Source organism: Rhinolophus hipposideros, assembly GCF_964194185.1.
Source record: "Rhinolophus hipposideros genome assembly, chromosome: 6".
Classification (NCBI taxonomy): domain Eukaryota; kingdom Metazoa; phylum Chordata; class Mammalia; order Chiroptera; family Rhinolophidae; genus Rhinolophus; species Rhinolophus hipposideros.
In genome coordinates, this window is record NC_138052.1 from 53,076,476 (window position 1) to 53,098,013 (window position 21,538).

Sequence of the window (21,538 nt, forward strand, 5' to 3'; positions counted from 1 at the left end):
GAGTAAGGGTCGTGGGGTTCCTTGAGGCAGGGAACACAGGACGTTTGAGGAAAACAATACTGAGTCCAAGCTGGCACACGTTACAACTGAGATGGCAACTGGAGAGAGAAAGGGGGGACTAGAGATAACAATCTTGAAGTCATCAGCCTCTGGTGTTCACTGAGTGGGTAAAATCACCACTTCTCTTCACTACTCAGAGCTCCTCCCTTCTGTATCTTACTCGTCTTTGTGGTCCTCCTAACCTTCCTTACGCTCCTGGTCATCGGATTATACCCACTGTACGGTCTTCTCCACCAAATGCTACTCTCCAGAAATCATCTCCAATTGGTTTACCCTAAGTATTAGCAACTGAGAGATTACTGGCAGCAAACGCACTTCAGCAGATCCACAGAGCTCTAACTTTTCATGGTTTCAATTTTGCACTTTCTTCTTTCTAACAGAAGCATAGCTGATAGAAGGCATTATAGAGAAAAGACAACGAATTGTCCTGCCAGGCTAGCACTTAGCATCCCAGATTGCAGGATTGTTTTGCTATTAAGATCTGACAAGCAAAACGGGTTTTAATGTTCTACATCAAAGGATCTCAGAGCCTGGAGCCCTATTATCCTTAAGTGCTACATGACAAGGGTAAGAATTATTGAGTTGTCCATAATAGGCTTTAATTTAACAACAACAACAACAAAAAACAAACAAACAGACAAAGAACTTCATATGGCAGAACGGCATGGGATTAAAGAACGACAGATTTAGGATTAGGAAACAGATTTAACTGTGTAACTCTGACCATCGCCCACCCATGGTGGAGGAGATCTGGGTGCTGATGGATTTCCCACCACTCCTGAATTTGTAACAAATACATAGACCACAAACCATCCATGAGTATGGCCTGCCCTACTTTTTTGTTACTTTCTGTATTCCCCTTGGGGAACCTTCCCAATTTAAATGTTGAGTCCAATTGTTTGTTCCTGTTGCAGCCAGAAAACAAACCTTGCATGTAATGGATCCAAGTTCGCCCCATAACTATACAAATGGAAGGAAATATCAAATAAAGCAATAGAATATTATATCTTGAGTTGACTAACTAATGGCTTTTTGTGCATTAGTGTATTTGTTTCAAGGTGTCCTTTTGAATCTAGTTGAAAATAAAGGGCAGGATGCTTCACAGACAATGTACTACAGTGCAATTAACTATGGGGAGTTGAATTCATAAGTACAATGCCAACTGAAGCAAGGCCAGAATAATTGCTCCATGGTGAAGGTATTTGTAAACAGTGTATGCATTCCAAGAAGCTACCTGATACAGTGGCAGGTCATTTGTAAATGCAGTTTATGTACATACTGTTGGGGCAGTTTCAGACAAGGACTTTAAAATAAAATCCAAGCAACACTCCATGCTGACAAGGGCGATAGAAAATAATCCATCTGAATTCCCCAAAGATACACTTAGGCAAGTTAATTTACTTAGGTCTTTCATTATTTCAATTCTGGTTTTGAGTAATGGTTTATAGTTTTTAGAGGGCTCACAATAGCTTGGTAAAGTATAATTTAATAGAAAATATAAAGGGTCTAAAAAATTTTAATATCTTTGTAATGTTGCCTGATTCCAAAAATAATATAAACACATGTGAAATTTTTAAGTAAAAATAAAATCGAAAGCTCTAATTTTGACATCTCTAGAGACAACAACTATTAAGTTATTCCTGATCTTTTCCTACAAATATATAATATATTCACACATCAGTTTATAATATATTTAATAGTATTTAATATATTTATAAATAACATAGATAATATGTTCAACAATACTGAATAATATTCCAAAATAATGTCTATTGTGTACTAAACATTGTTCTCATTTTTGGGTATACATCAGTGAACAAAACTGGCAAAATCGTCCCCTTCACTGAACTTACATCCTAGTGAGAGAAGACAGATGGTAAACAATATCCCCCCCCCCACACAAAAACACATAAATAAATTATTTATTAGAAGGGGTTAGGAATTAGGCAGAAAAAATAGAACAAGATAAAGGGGATTAAGAATACCAAGTGTGCCAGGCCTTACTAACAGGTAACATCTGCATGATCACCTTAAAAAGGTGAGGCTGTGAGCCATGCAGCTATTGGAGGAAGAGTATTTTACCTGAGGGAGTAGCCAGTGCAAAGGCCCTGAGGTAGGTATGTGAGTGGCATGCGTTAGGAATAACAAGGAAACCAGTGTGGCTGGAGAAGTATGAGTGAGAGCTGGGGGTAGATAATGAGATATGAGATTGTGAAGGACATTGTAAACCCTTGAAAAAAACTGCAAGTTTGGCTTTTAAGTGAAATAAGGAGACTTTGAAGAATTTGTGAGCAGACTTGAGATATGATGTGATTTAAAATTTAAAAGCCTCTGGCGATTGTATTGAGAACAGAGTATAGAGGGGAAGAGACGGAGCAGAGAGAGATGAAGAAGTTACGGCCATGAAATAGCACAGCGATGATGGTGGCTTAAACCTACGTGGTAGCAGTTGAGGGGTGAGAAGCGGTCAGATTCTGGATGAATTTTGCAGGTAGAGCCATTTGGACATGCTGCTGAATTAGATGTGCTACATTAGAGAATCATGCCTGTAAAAATTTTGGCATAGGTATCAGGAAGGATTGAATTGCTTTAATAGAGATAGGGAAACAGAGAGAAGAGCAGGTTTGGGAGGAAAAAAGATTGTGAGCTCTGTTTCAGAAATGTTAAGTTTGAAATGTCTATTAGAAAAATATGCCTATATATGTATATATACCCACAGATATTATTCTATGCATACTTCTACACATTATTCTAAACATACTTCTCTGTGGCTTTTTTTTTTCTTGTGGATATTTTTTCTTATCAGGACATATAGATTATCTCATGGGATAGAGACATTTTGTATAGGCTCAATTTGAGTATTATAATGTGCTAGGCAAAATTCTAATGGCCTCTAAGATTCCCACCCTCCACTTTATACAAGGCTTGTATAATACCAGCCCCCACCACTGAGTATGAGCAAAACCTGCAATAAGATGGCTACTTCTTTGTCTAGGTTATATTATATGCAAAGGTATTGGGACCGCCACTCCTGTGATTTTGATTTTGTAAGTCACTCCTGACGTTATGTAAGCCCCTGTCATAGCCAACTGGAGTCAGATTCTCTTGCTGGCTTTGAAAAAGTAAGCTGGCATGTTGTGAGAAGGCCATGCGGCTAGGACCTGAGGGCAATCTCTAGGGGTGGAGGGAGACCTTTGGTCAACAGCCAGTAAGAACCTCAGTCTACAACTGCAAGGGATTCAATTCCGCCAACAACTTGAATGAGCTTTGGAAAGAACACCAAGAACCAAATGAGAACGCCACCTAGCCTATACCTTGATTTCAGCCTTGTGAGACCTTGAGTGGAAAACCCAGTTATATCATGCCCTGACTTCTGACCTACAGAAGCTAGGGGATAATAAGTGGGTGTCTGTCCTAAGCTGTTGAACTTGTGGGGTTTTGTGATACAGCAACAGAAAATTAATATACATGGTATTCCTGTCGATGTCTTCAGGAAACGAGCATGGATTCCCCACGTCCCAAGGAGCAAATGACTAACAAAATTACTAAACCCACTAACATGATAACCCATGTACATGAGTGTTTCTTGAACCACTATAAATAAACATAATCAGTCATATTTAATGGGTCATTTCCATCTTCCATCCTTTTCAAAGATCATAGTCATGTAGCAGAATAAACATATCCTGATCTTCATAAGATTACAAAAGTTAAAGCTCAGAAATTTAGTTCTGGCCCTGTGACTATCTTATATATTATTCTGTCATAATTTTCCACCCGTGAACCAATGAATTTGACCATAAAACCAGGCATACTATCAAGCCCAGCAGGCACCACTCCTAAGAGTCAACTTAAATAGGCAGACAGAAGGCAAGTAATCACTGTGGCTGCCCGCTAAGTCACTCTGCTCACCACAAGGAGGGAACACCATTAAATATTTAACACAATCACAGAGAGAACACCCAGCATGTGGGCAACTATGATTACTTGCCCCATAGCCCTCGCAGCAAGCCCCTGACAGCACCTGGGATGAGCCTTATATCACATTAAAACCATCCCTTTGTAGCTTCTATCAAAAAGAAGACCAACAATTTCAAAACAGATTATGAAATTGAGATCATTCTCTGGCTGTGTAACTTTGGGCAGAGTTTCAGAGGAGTTCCCAGATGTTGTGACATGGCAGGGAAGTCACAGAAATTGGAAATCTACTGCTCACCCCTATAAGGTAGGATCTGGTGACCATCTCCCCAGGGCAGCCCTCGGCCACAGGACATACCAGCCTTCACTACCTGCTGACGCCTGCTATCACTCCTCCTCTGATCAGAGAAGGAAAGATCTGGCTTTCCCGAATACTTATGTGTTGTCAGATTATTGCCAACATCTCTTCTTTACTGTCAACAAACCATCACCCTTAACGGCCCTCTCTGGGTAGAGACTTTCCTTTTCCTTGCCCTTTGTGCCTTTGAAGGAAGGGGACATTGAATGTGGCTTGTCCACAATCCAAGATCTGCTGGTCTGCAGCTCTCTGTAAAGGTCCCCTCATGTAGAGAAAAGGATTTGCCTTTGGTACCTCCCTGGAACAAAAAAACTAGTCCTCAATCAAACGAATATCTTCACCTGATATTTATACGGGACCGTATGATTTACAAAACATTGATGCAGAATTTTACACGTTATAATATACCTTTGTGTAAGCAGTGGAGCAGACAGGACACAATGGTAGGTCTGCAGGCCGTAAGTCCATTTTCCCATATGGAGAGAGGAAGGAAGGGGTGGTCACTCCATTGCCCAGGCAACCCCTCAGCAGCGTCCGCCACCCCCCACTCCTCAGAGGCCACTCAGGGAGAGAGACTTGAATTCAGAATTAGAAGGTCCAGAGTCTGTTCTGCGCCCTGCCCCAAGAAAGCTGTGTGGCCTTAGAGAAGTTACTTCAGCTCTCTGAGTCTCTGGTTTTTTCATCTGTAAATCAAAGAAATCTCTAATATTTCTATTAACTGAAAGTTGACATATCTATAGTATGAAGTCTCAGAATAAGACCAATCCACTTTTGAGTGTTTTATCCTAGGTCACTACATTGTCTGATAAATTAGAGTCCTTATTCCTACTCAGTAAAGAAAATTCAGGTTGCCCGAATTCACCTTTGAGCCATTGAGAAATTTAGCATAGATACCAGTGTTTAGGGTAATTGTGTTTCTGGCATTTTAAAATCCATTATGTAGACTTATGTTGAGAAAAGTCTGTAGGAAAAATAAGAAACGCTTTTAAAGGTTTCCCCATGCTACCTCTGCCAAAGTATCATTTTTGTTAACCAACCTCAAACTATTCAGGGAAGTCACTGAGTGCAGAGAACAAAAAAAGCAAGCATTTTTCCCAGTGGAGATAACAATTAGTCATTAATCCTGTATTAAAAAACAACTGTTCCCTTATATTTTACCACTGATAAATAACGACTCCGTTATGATTACTGGGAAAAAATATGGATCCATATACCAGACACAAGAAGAGAGGATTCAAATCTTTGCAGGAAGACAACACAGTTCTAAAAGGTACCCTCTGTCTCTAGGATGATTCTAGAATTACCTTTAGTGAAAGAATGAAGCAATTCCATTTTGACATGTTATAATTTTCAGGGAAATAATACATTAATAAAAAATATTCAAAATGGTTGCCTTTATTTTATGACCTACACCATCTTCCCTCAGGTTTTGTGGGGAGAAGCTGCCAGCCTCTTAGCCTCTTGGGGGAGTGTTGTGGCTCAGTCTGATATCTGCTTCTTTCATTATTAACATAAATAGTTGACATTGTTACTGAGGCAAAATATACTTGAGAAGGGAAGAAGCATAATCAGATAAATAATTTTGCTTTTCCTGGTGTGATACACAACACAACACACACACACACAACATACACACACATTTGTGAACATACTATCTACTAAATGCTTTTATACAGGAAGATCTCTCTCTTTTTCTCTCCCCTTCTCTCATCTCCATTTGTATTAATTCCTTTACAACTTTTTTTACCCCTCAGCATAAGAAGAAAAACATAACTTTAAATTCTAGTACCACGCAAAGAAAATGTGTAAAAATCACAGGATAATGCATCTTCAATTTGCATTTAAAATCCAATATTAGCTGTGTGGCAGATTGAAAGCACTTAGATGGAAAGTCAAGAAATAATGATGGTCTAAATACATGCTTTATTTTATCATAGGGTAGAAAAGTGATTTCACGAAACCGTTACTGCTTAACCTACCACAGTTTACTGTCTTCAGACATCATTGCTTCTAACTACTGGATCAGGGCATGAAATTTTTATGCCCAATCCCACAGAAATAACTGTTGCATTTTTGCTCGAGAGTCCACACTGTTCTTTTTATGATCAGTGGGGCAGACTGCATTATTGGAATAGACTATGAGTGTGAAAAAAAATGTAAAATGGCTGTATCACTACTGAGGAAGAGAAGAAGTAAGAGTCTGCTCATAGACATAAAGATATGGTATATTCAAGCTCACGATATGGTATTACCAAGAAGTAGTCTTGAGCTATTAAGCATGCTTGCTACATGTACTGCTAAAAATAAAAGCAATGATTGGAAAGTAATTTCCCATTTCTTATAAAGTTGAAAATACTTATAGCCTATGACCAGCATGTCATTGTCCTAAGCATAGATGCCAGAAAAACTCTTGCACCTGTGCACTTACAGCCATACACAAGAATGCCATTGGCAGTTATGTATGTCACAGCAAAACATTTAATACAAATATCCATCAACACTATAGTGGATAAATAAAATGAGGCTTATTCATGCAATGGGATACTCTGCAGCAGTGAAAATAAATGAATGAATTACAAATTCATGTGACTCAGGAATACACGAGTATGTATATAGCCACAGGAGAATACATACAGTATAATTAATTTATATAAACTTCAGAGACACACAAACTATAACAATATATTTGGCAGAGATTCAAACATATGTGGTGAAACTATCTAGAAAGCAAAGGAATGCTAAATTCAAATTGGATAGTAGTTACCTCTGTGGAAAATAAAGGAGATGGGATTAAGGAAGATTAATACAAAAGTAATGATCATAATCCTTTTCTTAAATTGGATGGTGGATGTTCACTGCATTATGTTTCATTATACCTTTACGTGTGTCATATTAAACAACTTTTTTAAATGGTATAATTTGTTGATTCTTTTTGCTTCCCCAGAATTTGACTCTACGGTCGAAAGCTAAGAACAGGATACTAGAAATCCATACCAAATTTAGCCCTATAACTTGGGGTAGGAATCAACCATGATCTCTTGACATCTCATCGAATAGGTTGACTTTGTAACAATGAATTGGAAATTAATGATTTGTCTGCATAGCAAGCCTTTCAGTTTTTCCAGTCATTACCGATGTTAATAATAGAGGACTGAGAGCACTTCTCCATAAAACTGTATGCCTAGAGATCTGTTCTTCAGTATTCTCCCTTTCAAATCAAGGAGGCATGAAACATAGCAAAAGGAAAACTTCATAAAATCAGTCCTAACACAATCGTAATGCTAAAGTGTATGACTATTGACATCTATAAATCATTTTCACTCTGTCAGTCACAGAACTCAGGTGGTAGTGTTCAGGAGAGCTGAAGAAGCTTTGGACGGTGCGCTTTCCCAGGAAGGTAACTAAAGTTCAGAAATCGTGTATCAGAACTGAGGAGCGCTAGAGGGTGGTCAGCGTTGGGACACCTAAAGGCACACACTGGAGATATGCCCAACCTAGACTGGGAGTTCATGACAGTATTTCCAAGACAGGAGACTCTCAGCCTGATGCTCAAAATGAATAGAGTAACTTCTGGTCAAGATGGCAGAATAGGTAAATGCTATGCCTGACTCCTCTCATGACCACATCAAAATTACAGCAAAATTATAGAAAAACTACCTTTGAGAACCACCTGAAGATTGGCTGAATAGAACTCCTATAAGTAGGAATATAGAGAAGAAGTCACAATGAAAATACATCGAGGATGTAGCCTGGGGGGGAAAACTTCCAGGCAGTTTGAGAGGGGTTGAGATTTGGGAATTTAAAATTTCCCTGCAGAGATCTGCAAAGATGATCTGACTGAAGTTTGTATCAGACTTTGATTCCAGCCTCCTCACCATCATTGTGTCCCACACCAGACATTGGAGACAGCACAGTGCACGATTAAAAGTAAGGGCTGTGGAATCTGAGGCTAGGACTGACTCCATGTCTGCCTCCAGAGTCTTAGACCAGCTCTCATTTAGGATTAAATGTTCAGTTATTACTAATCTATCCTCTGTTCTGTAGCCAGTGTCATCTTCTTTTCTAAAATACAACTCCTGCTTCTCCCCTATTTAAAACTCAACTACTAGATCCCCATTGCCCCAAAATCAATCGATTCCTAACCGCTAAACATGGCTTTCAAAGTCTTTGAGTGATCTGGCCCTTGCTTCCCTCTCCAGCCTCATCTAGCGGGCCTTTCAGCCACATTAACACATCTTAGTTCCCCAGCTCCCCATGCTCTCTCAGCTTGGCCTGAACAGATGTCTCCTTTCCCTTCCTCACCATAAAACTCCTGTTACTTTTTAGATATTAGCTTGGCAATCTAGAATAAGAAACTTGTAATTTATTGAACATATGTGCACACAGACAATTAGAGATATTTTATAAGTTCATGTACATTTATCTGCATGATACTCTATTCTACCCTAGAATTTAAACTTCTGCAAGTCAGAATCTATGTTGTTTTAATATACTCTGTATATCAGCACAATGTACCTATATAACTAACATTAAACAATAAGAAACCAACTTATTATTTCTCAGGAGCAATTTTGAAAAATATGGTAGTTGTCCTAGCATCTATTGGGAAATAACTATGTTATATACACTTTTTATTATTATTAGCTATTTCATAGTTTAATATAAACTATGTTAAATATAAAATGTACATGGTACATTTAATGCATAGGTCCATGTCTATGGGTACATTGTATGTTACATGTACCCAATTGTAAAAAAGCATCAGACTAATACCTAATAGATAGCCATTCTGCCATAAAGTAAGACAAAGAGAAGAACTTTTTCAGTCAGTCAACAGTGGGCAGTGCAAAAAATCAGCTCACAGGGGAATGATGTGAAAGAATTGCCAGTCAACTCGGACTGTTAACCTGTATGATGTCCCTTTTTTGTTCCAACCAGCAGACCCTCAACAGGGTGATAACTGAACCCTTAGGCTCCTGTACAAAAGGACTCCTCTTACCTCAGCATCAAAGCGAGGGTCCTGGTAGGCATCACTGATATTCACTGGGAGGCCTGTAGAAGCCACAAGCTCGGCAACGCTGTTGTTTATCAGCCAGTCAGAGTAGGAGGACTTCTCCATGCTTTCTTTGAAACTGTCAGAACACCAACACCGGCCGGAAGAAAAGAGAGAAACATAAGTCTGTTTGAAAGCAAACCCTATACAACTACACTCAGAGCAGGATTATCTATCCTCATTAAGAAGAGGTAAGTGACTTCAGTCACAAAACAACAGTGAGGTAATTATCAGTAGCTATTTCAAAAAGACTCACCTGCTATAGTGTAATATAATCAAAGACCTGGGCAGAAACGATAGATTGTCTATGATCCAGAGAACAGCTCTAGGTTGTGTTTAGGCCCAAAGCAGGCAGACACAAAGTAGATAATCGGAGTTGACAAGAGCACGTCAATGCAGTGGCATAAGTTCCACTGGCCTCCCCAGCCCACCCCCCGTAACTGAGCAGACTAGATGTCTGGCACCCAGAAAAATTAAACTCAAGAATGGGGGGAAAATCAGAAAATAAATTGAGAATTTACAAACTTTTAAATGTAGCAAAAGAGTACATCTAGATGATGTGTAATCTTAAAATTATGTTAACTGATTTTGGTAGTGTCAGAGCATGTTTCTTAACAATAAAAAAAACCCCAATCATTTCCTACTTATAAAATCTCACTAGAAACCTGTTTTAAGTCTACTGACCCCTGACATTAATAATTCAAATTATATTCACATTTGATTGAACAAGGAATTTTATGCTAAATGATTTTGTGAATTTGCCCTTGTATCACCTTCACTACGAACACCAAATTTCAGAAATATTGTAACAATTGGTAGGATTCCCTACTGCTTCTCTCCCTTACTTTGTTTCTGCCCTAGGTACACACCGCCAGGAGTTGTAGAAATGCAAATTAGCAGTATCAAGGTAAATTTTCATGGAGGACATTAGATTTGTGGCTTACAAGGCAGTAACCAAAATTATGTAAATGAATGCAAGAATACCAGGGCAATGTTTCCCAAAGTACACTCTGTGGAACCCTGGATTCCAGGAGATGGTGTTAATAACTATGCTACAGCAGCAGTAATAACAACAACTCTTCTGGCTTTTAAATCCAAACTGCATTATATGTAAGAAAAACACTAAACACTGTACAGAGTCATTGTTGTTATGCAATAATGTGCCTATGAGGAATTTGTGCCCCACTGAGAATGCCAGGCACTGGCATGGAGAAGCCACCAGATGCATTAATGAGCGGGAAGAAGAGGCATTATTTGCCATCATTAATATATCTCATTTGTAATGATCAGCGGTCTGTATCTGCTAAATTCAACATATATTGGTGGTGTTATTCATCCTTTATTGCATATTAAACATTACTAGCACATAAACTTATTCTCTATGTATCACTGCCTGAAAAATGGAAGTTTTAATAAAAAGCTGAGTCTTGTCTTTCTCTGATGGTGTCTAAATCAAAGAAGTAAAAAGACCGAGGACTTCAAAGATAAGATGAAGCTTGTATTTTCTGGAAAAAACAAGTAGCAAGAAAAATGTCCATGTTTCATTTTCTCTTCGCTATATTATACCTGTGACAAGTGAAACTTTATGTCGTGCTGCAGTGAAAGCAAAATAGAGGAAGAAACGTGAGAATGCACCTGATATGAGGATCCAACTTAATGGAGTCATTTCTGAGTTTATAAAAGCGTGGGATTGAATGTTGATCATGTCTTGCAGCAATGAATTGGTCTGTCAATTCACTCTGTGCTGTCTGTGTACTTTATTCCACACTACCATTTTTGAAAAGTGTTCTGTGACAAAATAGTGTGCAAAATGCTGACCTAGTGTGTGGTGGGAGGAAGAGCTGCAGCGGGACCTGGGGACGAGCCAGCGAAGGAACCTGAGAAAGGGTTTTGGTAAGGGGAGGCAGAGGCCCTCCAAAGGGGGAGCAAAGAAGGAACCAGTTTTACCAACAAGTGTCAAAAACCTTTAAACCGGTTCTTTCAGGATGGGCAAGAGTTCAGCAAGAAGGATTGGAGGGGTGAGGAGGAAAGCACCGATGGAGGATAAAATAGCGGAAACAAAAGACACAAAGGCAGCAGAGAACAATGGTGTGTTCTTGGGACACTGAGTAATCCCCTTTGATGACAGCACAGGATACATACTGTGGGCGAATAAGACAGAAAAGGAGTTCAGGGCTTAAAAGTAAAGGCTGTAACCAAGGAGCTGAGACCTTAGTGACAGGCAATGGGGAGCCACTTAAGAGTGCTGAGCAGGGAAGCAACACAATTCCAGCTGTTATTTTAGGAAGCTTATCCAGGAACAAAGAGCAAGAAGAACTGGTTAAGAGAGACTAAAGGTGGGAGAGGTTCTTCTATACCACTGAAGCTGAGCCGCTGACCACTCAGAAGGTACCACAGAAGATTCCGCAGGGGTTGGTGGGCAAGCAGCAGTGGCTGACATTTTGCTCCTGCATGCCTGTGAATTATCAGCAGAAGTGACTTGTTTTGAGGAGCAGGGAGATGAGGAAATATAACAGATATTCTGTCAGCCTAGAACTCATTATTCATGGTGAAAAATCCAGGACCAGAACCCATAGCAAGTCTTTCAGACTGTAAATATTAATACAGAGTTAGGATTATCTTCTGGGAGAATAAAATTGATGAGATCGCTCAGAGAATGTACAGGGAAATCTATAGGAGAAGGAAGGAGAAGAAAAGCAGTAACAAAGGGAGAGAGGATATAGAGAAGAAGGAAAAAAGGAAAAACAAACTTATCATCACCTATGGTGGGCCAAGGGTCAGACTAAATCTTTTACCTAATTTTTTTGTCCTCACTCACATAAGTCCTGAGATGGGTACAGTTCTCTACATGTTACAGATCAGCAAACTGAGATTCAGAGATGCTAAATAATTTTCTTAAGTGGAGATAGGGTTTTCAGCTAAGTGTGACTCCAAAGCCCCAGATTTTTCTGTTTATCCTGTTGCCTCTCAGGGAAAGAGTTAATGGGTAGGAGAACAGCAAAAATAGTAGGAAGGAATAGGAGGAAGGGCCAGTAAACATCACAGAGAGTTTCAGGGAGATGCTGCAGATAATAAACACTTCAGTCTGAGACTGCAGTCAAAGGAAGAGGGAGGAAAATACATTGGATTTAATAATCCAGAGCTTTAATTCCCAAAAAAGATGATGATGAGAATACTCACTGAGCAGGGGCTCCTGAACGCCTCATTCTAAATGTAAAACATGCTTAGAATCTAGTTTAGTGTAGGCTGCATTTATATAGATATCATTAGAAAATTGTTGGACAGTGTAAGAGGACCAACTATGCAAGGCACTGCACACAGGCACTATTGAGGTGGTTTCTAGAAAGCATAAGCTATCGTCTCTGCTCTCATGGAGATGGCCACCTGGATGGGGAGATGAGAGATAAACATACTGACATTTAAACAATGTGCAATGTAAATGCCTAGTTCAACTTTCAAATAAAAAATTTGTCACACGGCTAGTTGTCACATGGCTAGTTGACTAGTTGCCAGGTCAACTGTACCAATATGAATGAGGAATCAGTACAGGGAGAAAGAAACCACTTGAGGTGTGGTAATCTAGCCAGGGCTTCACAGAGGAGGCGAGATACGAACCGACCTGTACCTGCAACAATGCAAACAGACGTTCTGAACACCACTTCTCCGTTTCTTCTGCTGAATGTTGCACAGGCACGTAAATTAAGGCCCAGGGTGACAGAATGCTCAGAGAGAGAGTCAGGAAGGTTGAGTTGTCATTTTAGTATTTATATTACATTCTGGCTTTTGCACCAGTTCAACATTCCAAATCCTAATGTTTTATTGTAATGTCAAATCATGACACTGAGTTAGAGCTTTCAAAACCTTGCTTCTTTTCTTAAAAAAATAAAGTATCTTGTTTTATGATTAAGACTATGAGTTTTAGAGTCAGATATACCTGATTCAAATGTCTATTTTGGCACTTCCAAGCAAAATGATCTCAGACAAGTTACTTACATGCCATCTTAACATAAGTATAACATTACTACTTAGATATCGTGCAGATTAAGGTAATAATTTACGCAAGTGTTTCCCTGAAAATAAGACCTAGCTGGACAATCAACTCTAATGCATCTTTTGGAGCAAAAATTAATATAAGACCCACTCTTATTTTACTATAATATAAGACCCAGTAATAATATAATATAATATAATATAATATAATATAATATAATATAATATAATATAATATAATATAATACTGGGTCTTAAATTGATTTTTGCTCCAAAAGACGCATTAGAGTTGATTGTCCAGCTAGGTCTTATTTTCAGGGAAACATGGTAGCTAGCTCATAGTAAACATTTTTTTAAAGAATCAAGTTTTTAACAACTTTTAAGGTAAATTCTGCATGTGACAGTATCCCTTTGTACATTTCATCAATGTAGTGTTGTGAATTTAATCACAAAGGAAAGGGTCCAAATTATTTCTTCCTTATGAGGGACCCATCTGGCTTCAAGGACCAGCTATTTCTTAACCCTATAGTTGACCCTATAGGTCAACTCTTTCTGACTTATGAGGGCCCTTTTATTCTGTATATTTTCTTTCCAATTAAAAGGGTCAGGCTTGACAGTTCCTAATAGGTCTTATGTTTTTAATAGGCTTTTGGAAGCTTAAATTAATATCCAAAATTGCAGTAACCAACTTTGTAGAGCTCCCCAAATCTGACCAGAGATAACAAAGACCAACAAATCCAACAGTGAGATTTTCATTTTGTGCCAGAACCAAGATAAGGAGAGTCACCACAGTTTGGAAACACATCAATGATTTGATTACTCTGCAGCTTGTGGGTACAAATGAAGTCGTGTCAACTCAGTGGATCTCAGCTACCATGCACATCCCTGCAAGACCATAGACACATCCAAGTCCTCTCCTCACCCCCAGTCTATAGGGAGACTTCCTTTCATTTGAGGCACCTTGTCAAAGCTCACTGCTTCGAATCCACCTGAGGGAGGCAAGGCACTGGTTCCCAAGCTCTACAGAGTATTTAGGCCCCTGGTGGTCTACATTGTCACAAGTTTCCTCATTAAACAGCCCCTTTAGCTTCTGCCCATAGCCCTCTCTGTATAGGTAGGGGGTAGGGGTGAGCTGACCGTCTATGTACAGATGGGCTCCTGTGGGCCAACTCTTTCTCTCAGCAGAAAGAAAAAAATGCTTATCAGTCATCTGATGCATGTGGACGTCTGGTGTGAGTGTTGGTAGGTATGCATGTATGTTGCTAAGCTATTGCACACCAGAGCACTAGAGAGAGAGGGACAAATGGCTTAGAATTCTTGACAACATTCATTTGCTGATGGAAACCAAAGGTTGGTTGAGAAACCATTAAAATATTTCCAAAGTTTGTCTGTTTTAATATCTGTCCATTTATATCTGTCCATTTATGTCCGTTTTAATATTTGCTATTTTGGCCCTTGTGAGGATATTTTTTTTTTTTAACGCGATTGAATGAAAAAAAGAAAACACATCAGAAAAAAAAATCCTTGAAATAAGAGTCTGAGAAAAGTAAAATAAATATAATGGTCATGTAAACTTCAGTGAAACTTCCTTAAAAAGCAAAATTAACCATTTAGCTTATTTTTAACTCTTAAAGAAGTAGACTCCCTAAGATCCAGATTCATTTAAAATAACAAATGAATTGTAAAGAAATCCTTTAGCTTGTATTTTACTAGAACCAGGTGCATAAGAAGATGTAAGTTTTTAAGTGAGTTTCCTATAAAAGGCTGCAGTTTAGATTCTCCTTCAGGGGCATCTTGCTTCCAAGTGTGAGACACACACTGACTTCAAGCAGAGTTTCATGAGCTCAAATTTACTGACGGTGAAGGGATAAAAGAGAATTGCCCTATTACAGAAAACACATAATTCCTGAAATGTGGCTGTCCCTGAAGTGAGGGTCAGTGAAGTAGATATAAACCTCGGAGTCGACAAGTTGCAGAGTGGGATAGTACAAAAATCGATACAAGTAAAACAAAAAGACAAAATAAAATACCTCAGGACAAGTAACTTCACCATCTTCAACTGTCTGAAAAAAAACTGTCTTAGCTAAAGGTTCAAACACAGAGAACTGCATGAAAATAAACTTTAAATTACTGTTTAGAATTCTCAAAACGAGTCTCCAAATTGAAAAACAAAAGATCTGAATGAAGTGACATTAATCATTTGACGGTGTCTGTATCGACATTTTTGTTCTCAACAGTAGAGTTTACTCTAGTCTTCACTAGAGACTCCTAAGACTTTACTCTTTCAAGACTGAGCATTGGTTGGACCCCTACTACATGCTAGACAGTAGGGGGATGACTCTTCCATAAAGTGATCAATAAGGGTTTTGACTTTTTGCTGAAAGGAGTTGACACATGGGAACCCATCTATATGCGGATGGTCAGCTCAGTCCTGCACTTACCTGTAAAGAAAGAGGTACAGGCAGAAACTAAAGGCCCATATCTTCAATGAGCTCCCTAACAATGAGAATGTATTGTGATTAATACCCTGATGGAAGGATGTACAAGATATTATTGGAACAGAGAAAAGAAGGGTCAGTTCTGTTTGGGTTGGGAGTGGCATTTGGGGAAACACTTCACAAAGGAAGTTGGTCTAAACTGGTCTTTGTAGCATTAGTAAGAATTCATCTGGCAGAGAAAGTAAAAACAATTCAGACGTAACCACACATGAGTAAAGCTTTACAAGTGTGAGGTTTTTTTCTGTATTGATAAGATAAATAGTTGAGCTAAAACTTAGGAAACATGGTGGAAGTGACGAGTAAAGCTACAATAGAAAGGGCCAACCAATACATTACGTGGGTCCGTGCACATAGTTTGTATCTGTAACCACATATATACTGATGATACCCACATCCATAGCCGCAGCCCATTGAGTCCCAAGTTCCCTACATACACATATCCGAGCACTTTCTGGACATTCCTCTTGATTATCCCCAGGCACCTCAAATTCAACATTTTCACGAATGAACTAACACACTTTCCTTGATGTGCTAACAATCATTAATAAAAATTGTTACTATTAACTAAAAAGAGATCGTTGGATTAGGAATAGAAGTTTCTACATACTTGTACGTAGACACAATCTGTGTTGTCAGTGTCGAGCAACGATTGTTAATCCCCCTCTGACAGCTTGAGTATTATCCCGTTGGGGGAGGATTCAGAGACGCGAAGAGTCAGAAAGCCCAATAACTCTTTAGGACAGACATTTTTTACACTTTGCAAATAAAAACTGATGTTTTGATCTATAGGTTGTGCTTGGCACTATTTGCTGTTTTGCTTCATTGACTAGAGGTCTGTTTGAACTTTGGTTCACAAAGAGAAACTCCATTTCTTACTTTTTCTTCTCAGGTAAACCTGTCTATCCCTGAGCCTGTCCTGAAGCTTGTGCAACATTATTTGAAGTTATCTTTCAATTAAGAGATTAAGGAACTAAGTCAATAGCAGTGGGACTCAAAGCTAGGGCGCCAGCAGGAGAGTCTCAAACACGCAGCACTGGGGCATTAATAATCTCCTACTGGCTTCCGTATATCTTTGAAGATTACCAAATAAGTCTTTAGTCATAAAAAGTAATGAGGGAACATGTAATTAGCAAGCGGAACCAGCTGGTCACTTCTTACTCTATGGTAAGAGAGGAAGGTGCTCTAACTTGCAGAAGTCCCTGAAGCTTATCAGGACCTATTAATAGATTTGCCTTTAAAGTCTTGCCTGAGGAAACTTCATCGTCCTCTTATTTCTCTCAGTTTAAGCATCCTATGTTTCCAGAAATTAAGACATAAGGACCAAAGAACACATTTTCTATCCTGGATTTCCTCGAGTTATACAATTAGGATGAGATTTTTCACCCCAAGGAGTTGGTGTCACTTTGGGAAAGTGACTGTATGATGGGTGTCAAACGGCATTGTTGTGAGTGGTTGGCGTCTACAATTTTGCATCATGTAGTGACAACTGCTTGTTTTTACAGTCAAGCAAATCTAGAGGGTATTTTTCTGTGTTTGCTTCTGTTTTCGTATCTTGGTCAAACATTTCTTAGCTATGAAATGACAGATAAAGCTTTAATAACTCTGATGCTCCGTTTCCATAATGGAAAAATAGGGGAAATAAAACTCGTTTACAGGGCTGTTTTAAGGATACCATAAAATAATGTTGAAGAAGGCACAGCACATAGAAACCTCTTAATAAATATCAGTTCCTTATATCACAAAGATATTTCTTTTATTAAAGACGTTAAGGGAAGACATGCTTTGCTTAATTGCTTATTTCCTGAGGCAGCAGAGATGTTACTGTTTTTGACTGTGCCATCATTGTCGGATTTGGAAAGGTGCTGAGGAGAAAATGTGCTAGTTGGCAAAATTGTTGGTAATAGAACACACGGTTAAAATTCTACCCTGTTAGATAGCTCAAATAGCCCCTCTACAGTCTCTCTTTGGGAGTTTTGTGACCTCCATCCATCTGTTCTGGATTGACAGCATACCGTCCCAGTGAGTCCTGGGCATCTGTCTAGATAGCAAGAAAGGAGTAGTAGACTCAATGTGTTAAAATATTAACTAAAGCATGTTAAATGAGAGACATACAAAAGTAAGAGAGTCAAATATAAAAGCCAATTGTTAAGGCTTTTGAGTTGCCATAATTCTATTTACTGCATAGCATCAATCCAAGGGACAGCTGACCTACATAGGCTACTTTATTATGTTTGATCTCGGTACTTATTCATGTGTCTTCTTGTTCATGGAATGCTTTTATAGCTTTCATTCTCCTCTGTGACAGTTTTACCAGAGTGACAAGCCCACTGATCTGAAATAAACAAAAATAATGAGAAGGTTTTCTTTCACTTGAGTTTTCATGTGCAAAGACAGGAAAAAGAAAAAAAACCAGAAACTATATATGTTTACGAGGTAAAGGTTAGATGCTTGGGAAATATGTATGCTTGAGTTTCTTAAGAGTTTGGAAGGTACATAACTTCATTACAAATATTTCCTCTCCTTCATTGATGTTTAATTTTTATCATTAGCATCATACAAATGGGGCATAGACACACACACCACAAGTGTAATGGAAGGTATTTATAGAATGCAGTTATTACAGGGGAAAGCATGCAAGCCCGGAAGTATTGAAAGTGACATGGTTCCCTGAGAGGTATGCTTAGGTTACCTGTAAAGTGATTCAATGGAAACATCGTAACTTCATAACATTGTGTATTTCTGGGGACAGAAAATATCCAGGTGACTATGTACAATGGAACTTCATGGTAAAGAAGTAGCCTTGATACCAAGAGGGAGCCTCAGAGCTCAGTCTCTGGTACTAGTTTAGTCTTGTATTGAGCTAACTCAGACCTGCTGAGACACTTCCTTGCTAAACAAATTAAAGAGGGTAGAAATGAACCTCCGGAGCCATCTGGATCTCTTTTCTTCAGTTAGTAACATTAAATATTGTCGTAAGGAGGCTCAGTAGCCCTGACTTTGCTAGGCCCTGGACAGTTAAAAAGAATGTTCTAAGGTTCTTTCTTAAAGTTACATAGGAGAATAAATCTTGCTTGTGTTCCAAGATGACTGGTGGTAGTGATGACGGAGCTATTTTAATTTTTAATGTTTCAAATGTTTTATTCATTTCCTTGAAATCAGAAGTTATTACATTTTTATTTATACCATGTTTCCCTGAAAATAAGACCTAGCCAGACCATCAGCTCTAATGCGTCTTTTGGAGCAAAAATTAATATAAGACCCAGTTTATATTATATCATATTATATATATCATATCATATCATATCATATCATATCATATTATATTATATTATATTATATTACATTATATAATACCCAGTCTTATAGTAAAAGAAGACAGGGTCTTATATTAATTTTTGCTCCAAAAGATGTATTAGAGCTGATGGTCCGGCTAGGTCTTATTTTCGGGGAAACACAGTATAAAACACCCACCACATGTTTCCTAGCATATCCTCCCTAGCACAGTAGAAGAAGGAAAATCCATGAAGAATAAAGTAGAAGAAAGAAGATATATTCATGATATACTGTGGAAATATTCTATATTACATCAGTGTATAGGATTGCCTAACATTCCCTATTGTTCTAGATGATAGAGAAATTAAAAAGTAGGTAAAAAGAAGAGGAGAAACCTTCCAAATTGGCAGAGTAAGAACCACTGAAAATCTGTTCCTTCGTAAAAGTAGTGGGAACACTAGCAAAAATTGTCCAAATCAACTTTTTGACAACTCTGGAAATTAAGGAAAGGCTTACAAAATTCCAAGGAGTGTTTATTCAAGAAAAACAGTTGAATCTGTGTGAAGACAGCAAGTTTTGTGGCATTTTAATTTACTTATTCCAGTTTCTCTCTCCCCAACTATAGGGTAGCTGTGAAAACTAACAGCCTCACAATCATGTTAGCTGTGAAAAACTGCAGCTTAGCACTCATTGGCAGGAAAAACAAATATACAAACAAACAAACAACAACAACAAAAACCAAATATGGAGCTTCCCCCAAGTCCTATCCCCAGAGAACTGTCATTATTTGACCTGTTTGGCAGCTCCATGAAAATCTCCACTTGCAGAGCTTGTCTTTATTTGACATGGCTTGGAGCCTGCTCACTAAGAACAGCCTTTACCCTTGGGCATTTGTGGAAAAAAACCAGCAGCAATTGCTTACTTAACATTGCAACTGCCTTAGGGGGATAACAATTGCAGCTGACAAGAAAACTTAAAAGGAGAAGCATAGGAATGAAATATTCTTAGGGGGCTTTGATAAACTCTGACATATTCTGGGAAACCTAGAAGTACTTGTACATACATACTTGTGGAATTGTATGTATGTCCAGGAAAGTTCTGACCTTGAAGTTCTGTAAGCAGAAAGTGAAAGCTAAGTAAACTTCTTGTCAGAATTTAAGGTATTCCCCAGATGCATATAGTTCCTCTCAGTAAGACTGGGAGACTTACTGGTTCAAGGCTTTCAAGGAAATCTTAATCACATCATTAGCTGACAATTAAGCTAACCAAGAAGAGAATTCAATTGCCACATACAACAAATAGTTCAGGAATTAAACAACAAACAGCAAAAACAACAATAATAGCAACAAATAGAAACAATAACAATTCCTAGTTGGAGTGAGTGAGGAGTAGATCTGATTTCCAGAACTTCCACATTATGTTATTTAAAATATTCAGTTTGCAACAAAAAATAATGAGACATACAAAGAAACGGAAAAGTACACAGGAAAGAAAAGCAGTCAATAAACACTTTTTTCCCATGGGGGGACGGAGGGCAAAGGGGGAGTAGTCAATAGAAACTGTCCCTGAATAAGCCCAGATGTTGGACCTAAAAGACACAGACTTTAAAAGAGCTTTTATAAACATGTTAAAAATACTAAAGAAAACCATACCTAAAGAACTAAAGGAAAATATGAAAACAATGTCTCACTCAATATAGAATATTAATAAAAAGATAAAAATTATATAAAAGAACCAAATAATAGTTCTGGAATTGAAAAGCACAATCAGTGAAATGAAAATTTCACTGAGCGGGTTCAACAGCAAGAATCACCAAACTTGAAGATAGGTTAATTGAGAATAGCTAGCTTTAGGAACAGGAAGAAAAAAGAGCAAACAAAAATGAATAGAGTCTCAGAGACATATAAGATTCCATCAGGTATATGAACAATGTGCACAATAGGAGTCTCAGAAGGAGAAAAGAGAGGGACAAGGGACAGAAAGAATATTTGAACAAATAATGACTGAAAATTTCCCATATTGATTAAAATTTATATATTCAAGAGCTCAACAAACTTCATGTAGGATAAACTCAAAGGGATCTACACCTAGGCATATCTTGATCAAACTTTTGAAATCCAGTGAAAAAGAAAGAATCTTGAAAGCAACAGGAGAGACTTAATTCATCATGTACAAATGATCTTCAATAAGATTAAAAGCTCCATGATCAGAAACCAGGGAGGCCAGAAAGCAGCTGAGTGACAGATTCAAAGAGCTAAAGAAAGACTGTCAACCAAGAATTATATACCCAGAAAAATTACACTTTAAAAATGAAGACAAAATTAAGACATCCTCAGATAAACAAAAACTGAGAAAATTCATTGCCAACCTCAAGTTGCCGTTGTAAAC

At 38.3% G+C, this 21,538-nt stretch overlaps 1 protein-coding gene across 3 annotated transcripts in view; it reads right to left on the reverse strand.

The window, feature by feature from the left end:
- The window catches only part of PDE11A (phosphodiesterase 11A), a gene marked incomplete at its 5' end in the record, with an annotated part of 327,465 nt that overhangs the window by 156,508 nt on the left and 149,419 nt on the right, over positions 1–21,538 (reverse strand). For all 3 annotated transcript variants that reach the window (XM_081051501.1, XM_081051500.1, XM_081051499.1), the window contains one exon: positions 9,336–9,468. In XM_081051501.1, the coding sequence (XP_080907627.1) occupies positions 9,336–9,468 (133 nt within the window). The remainder of the gene's footprint in view (positions 1–9,335; positions 9,469–21,538) is intronic.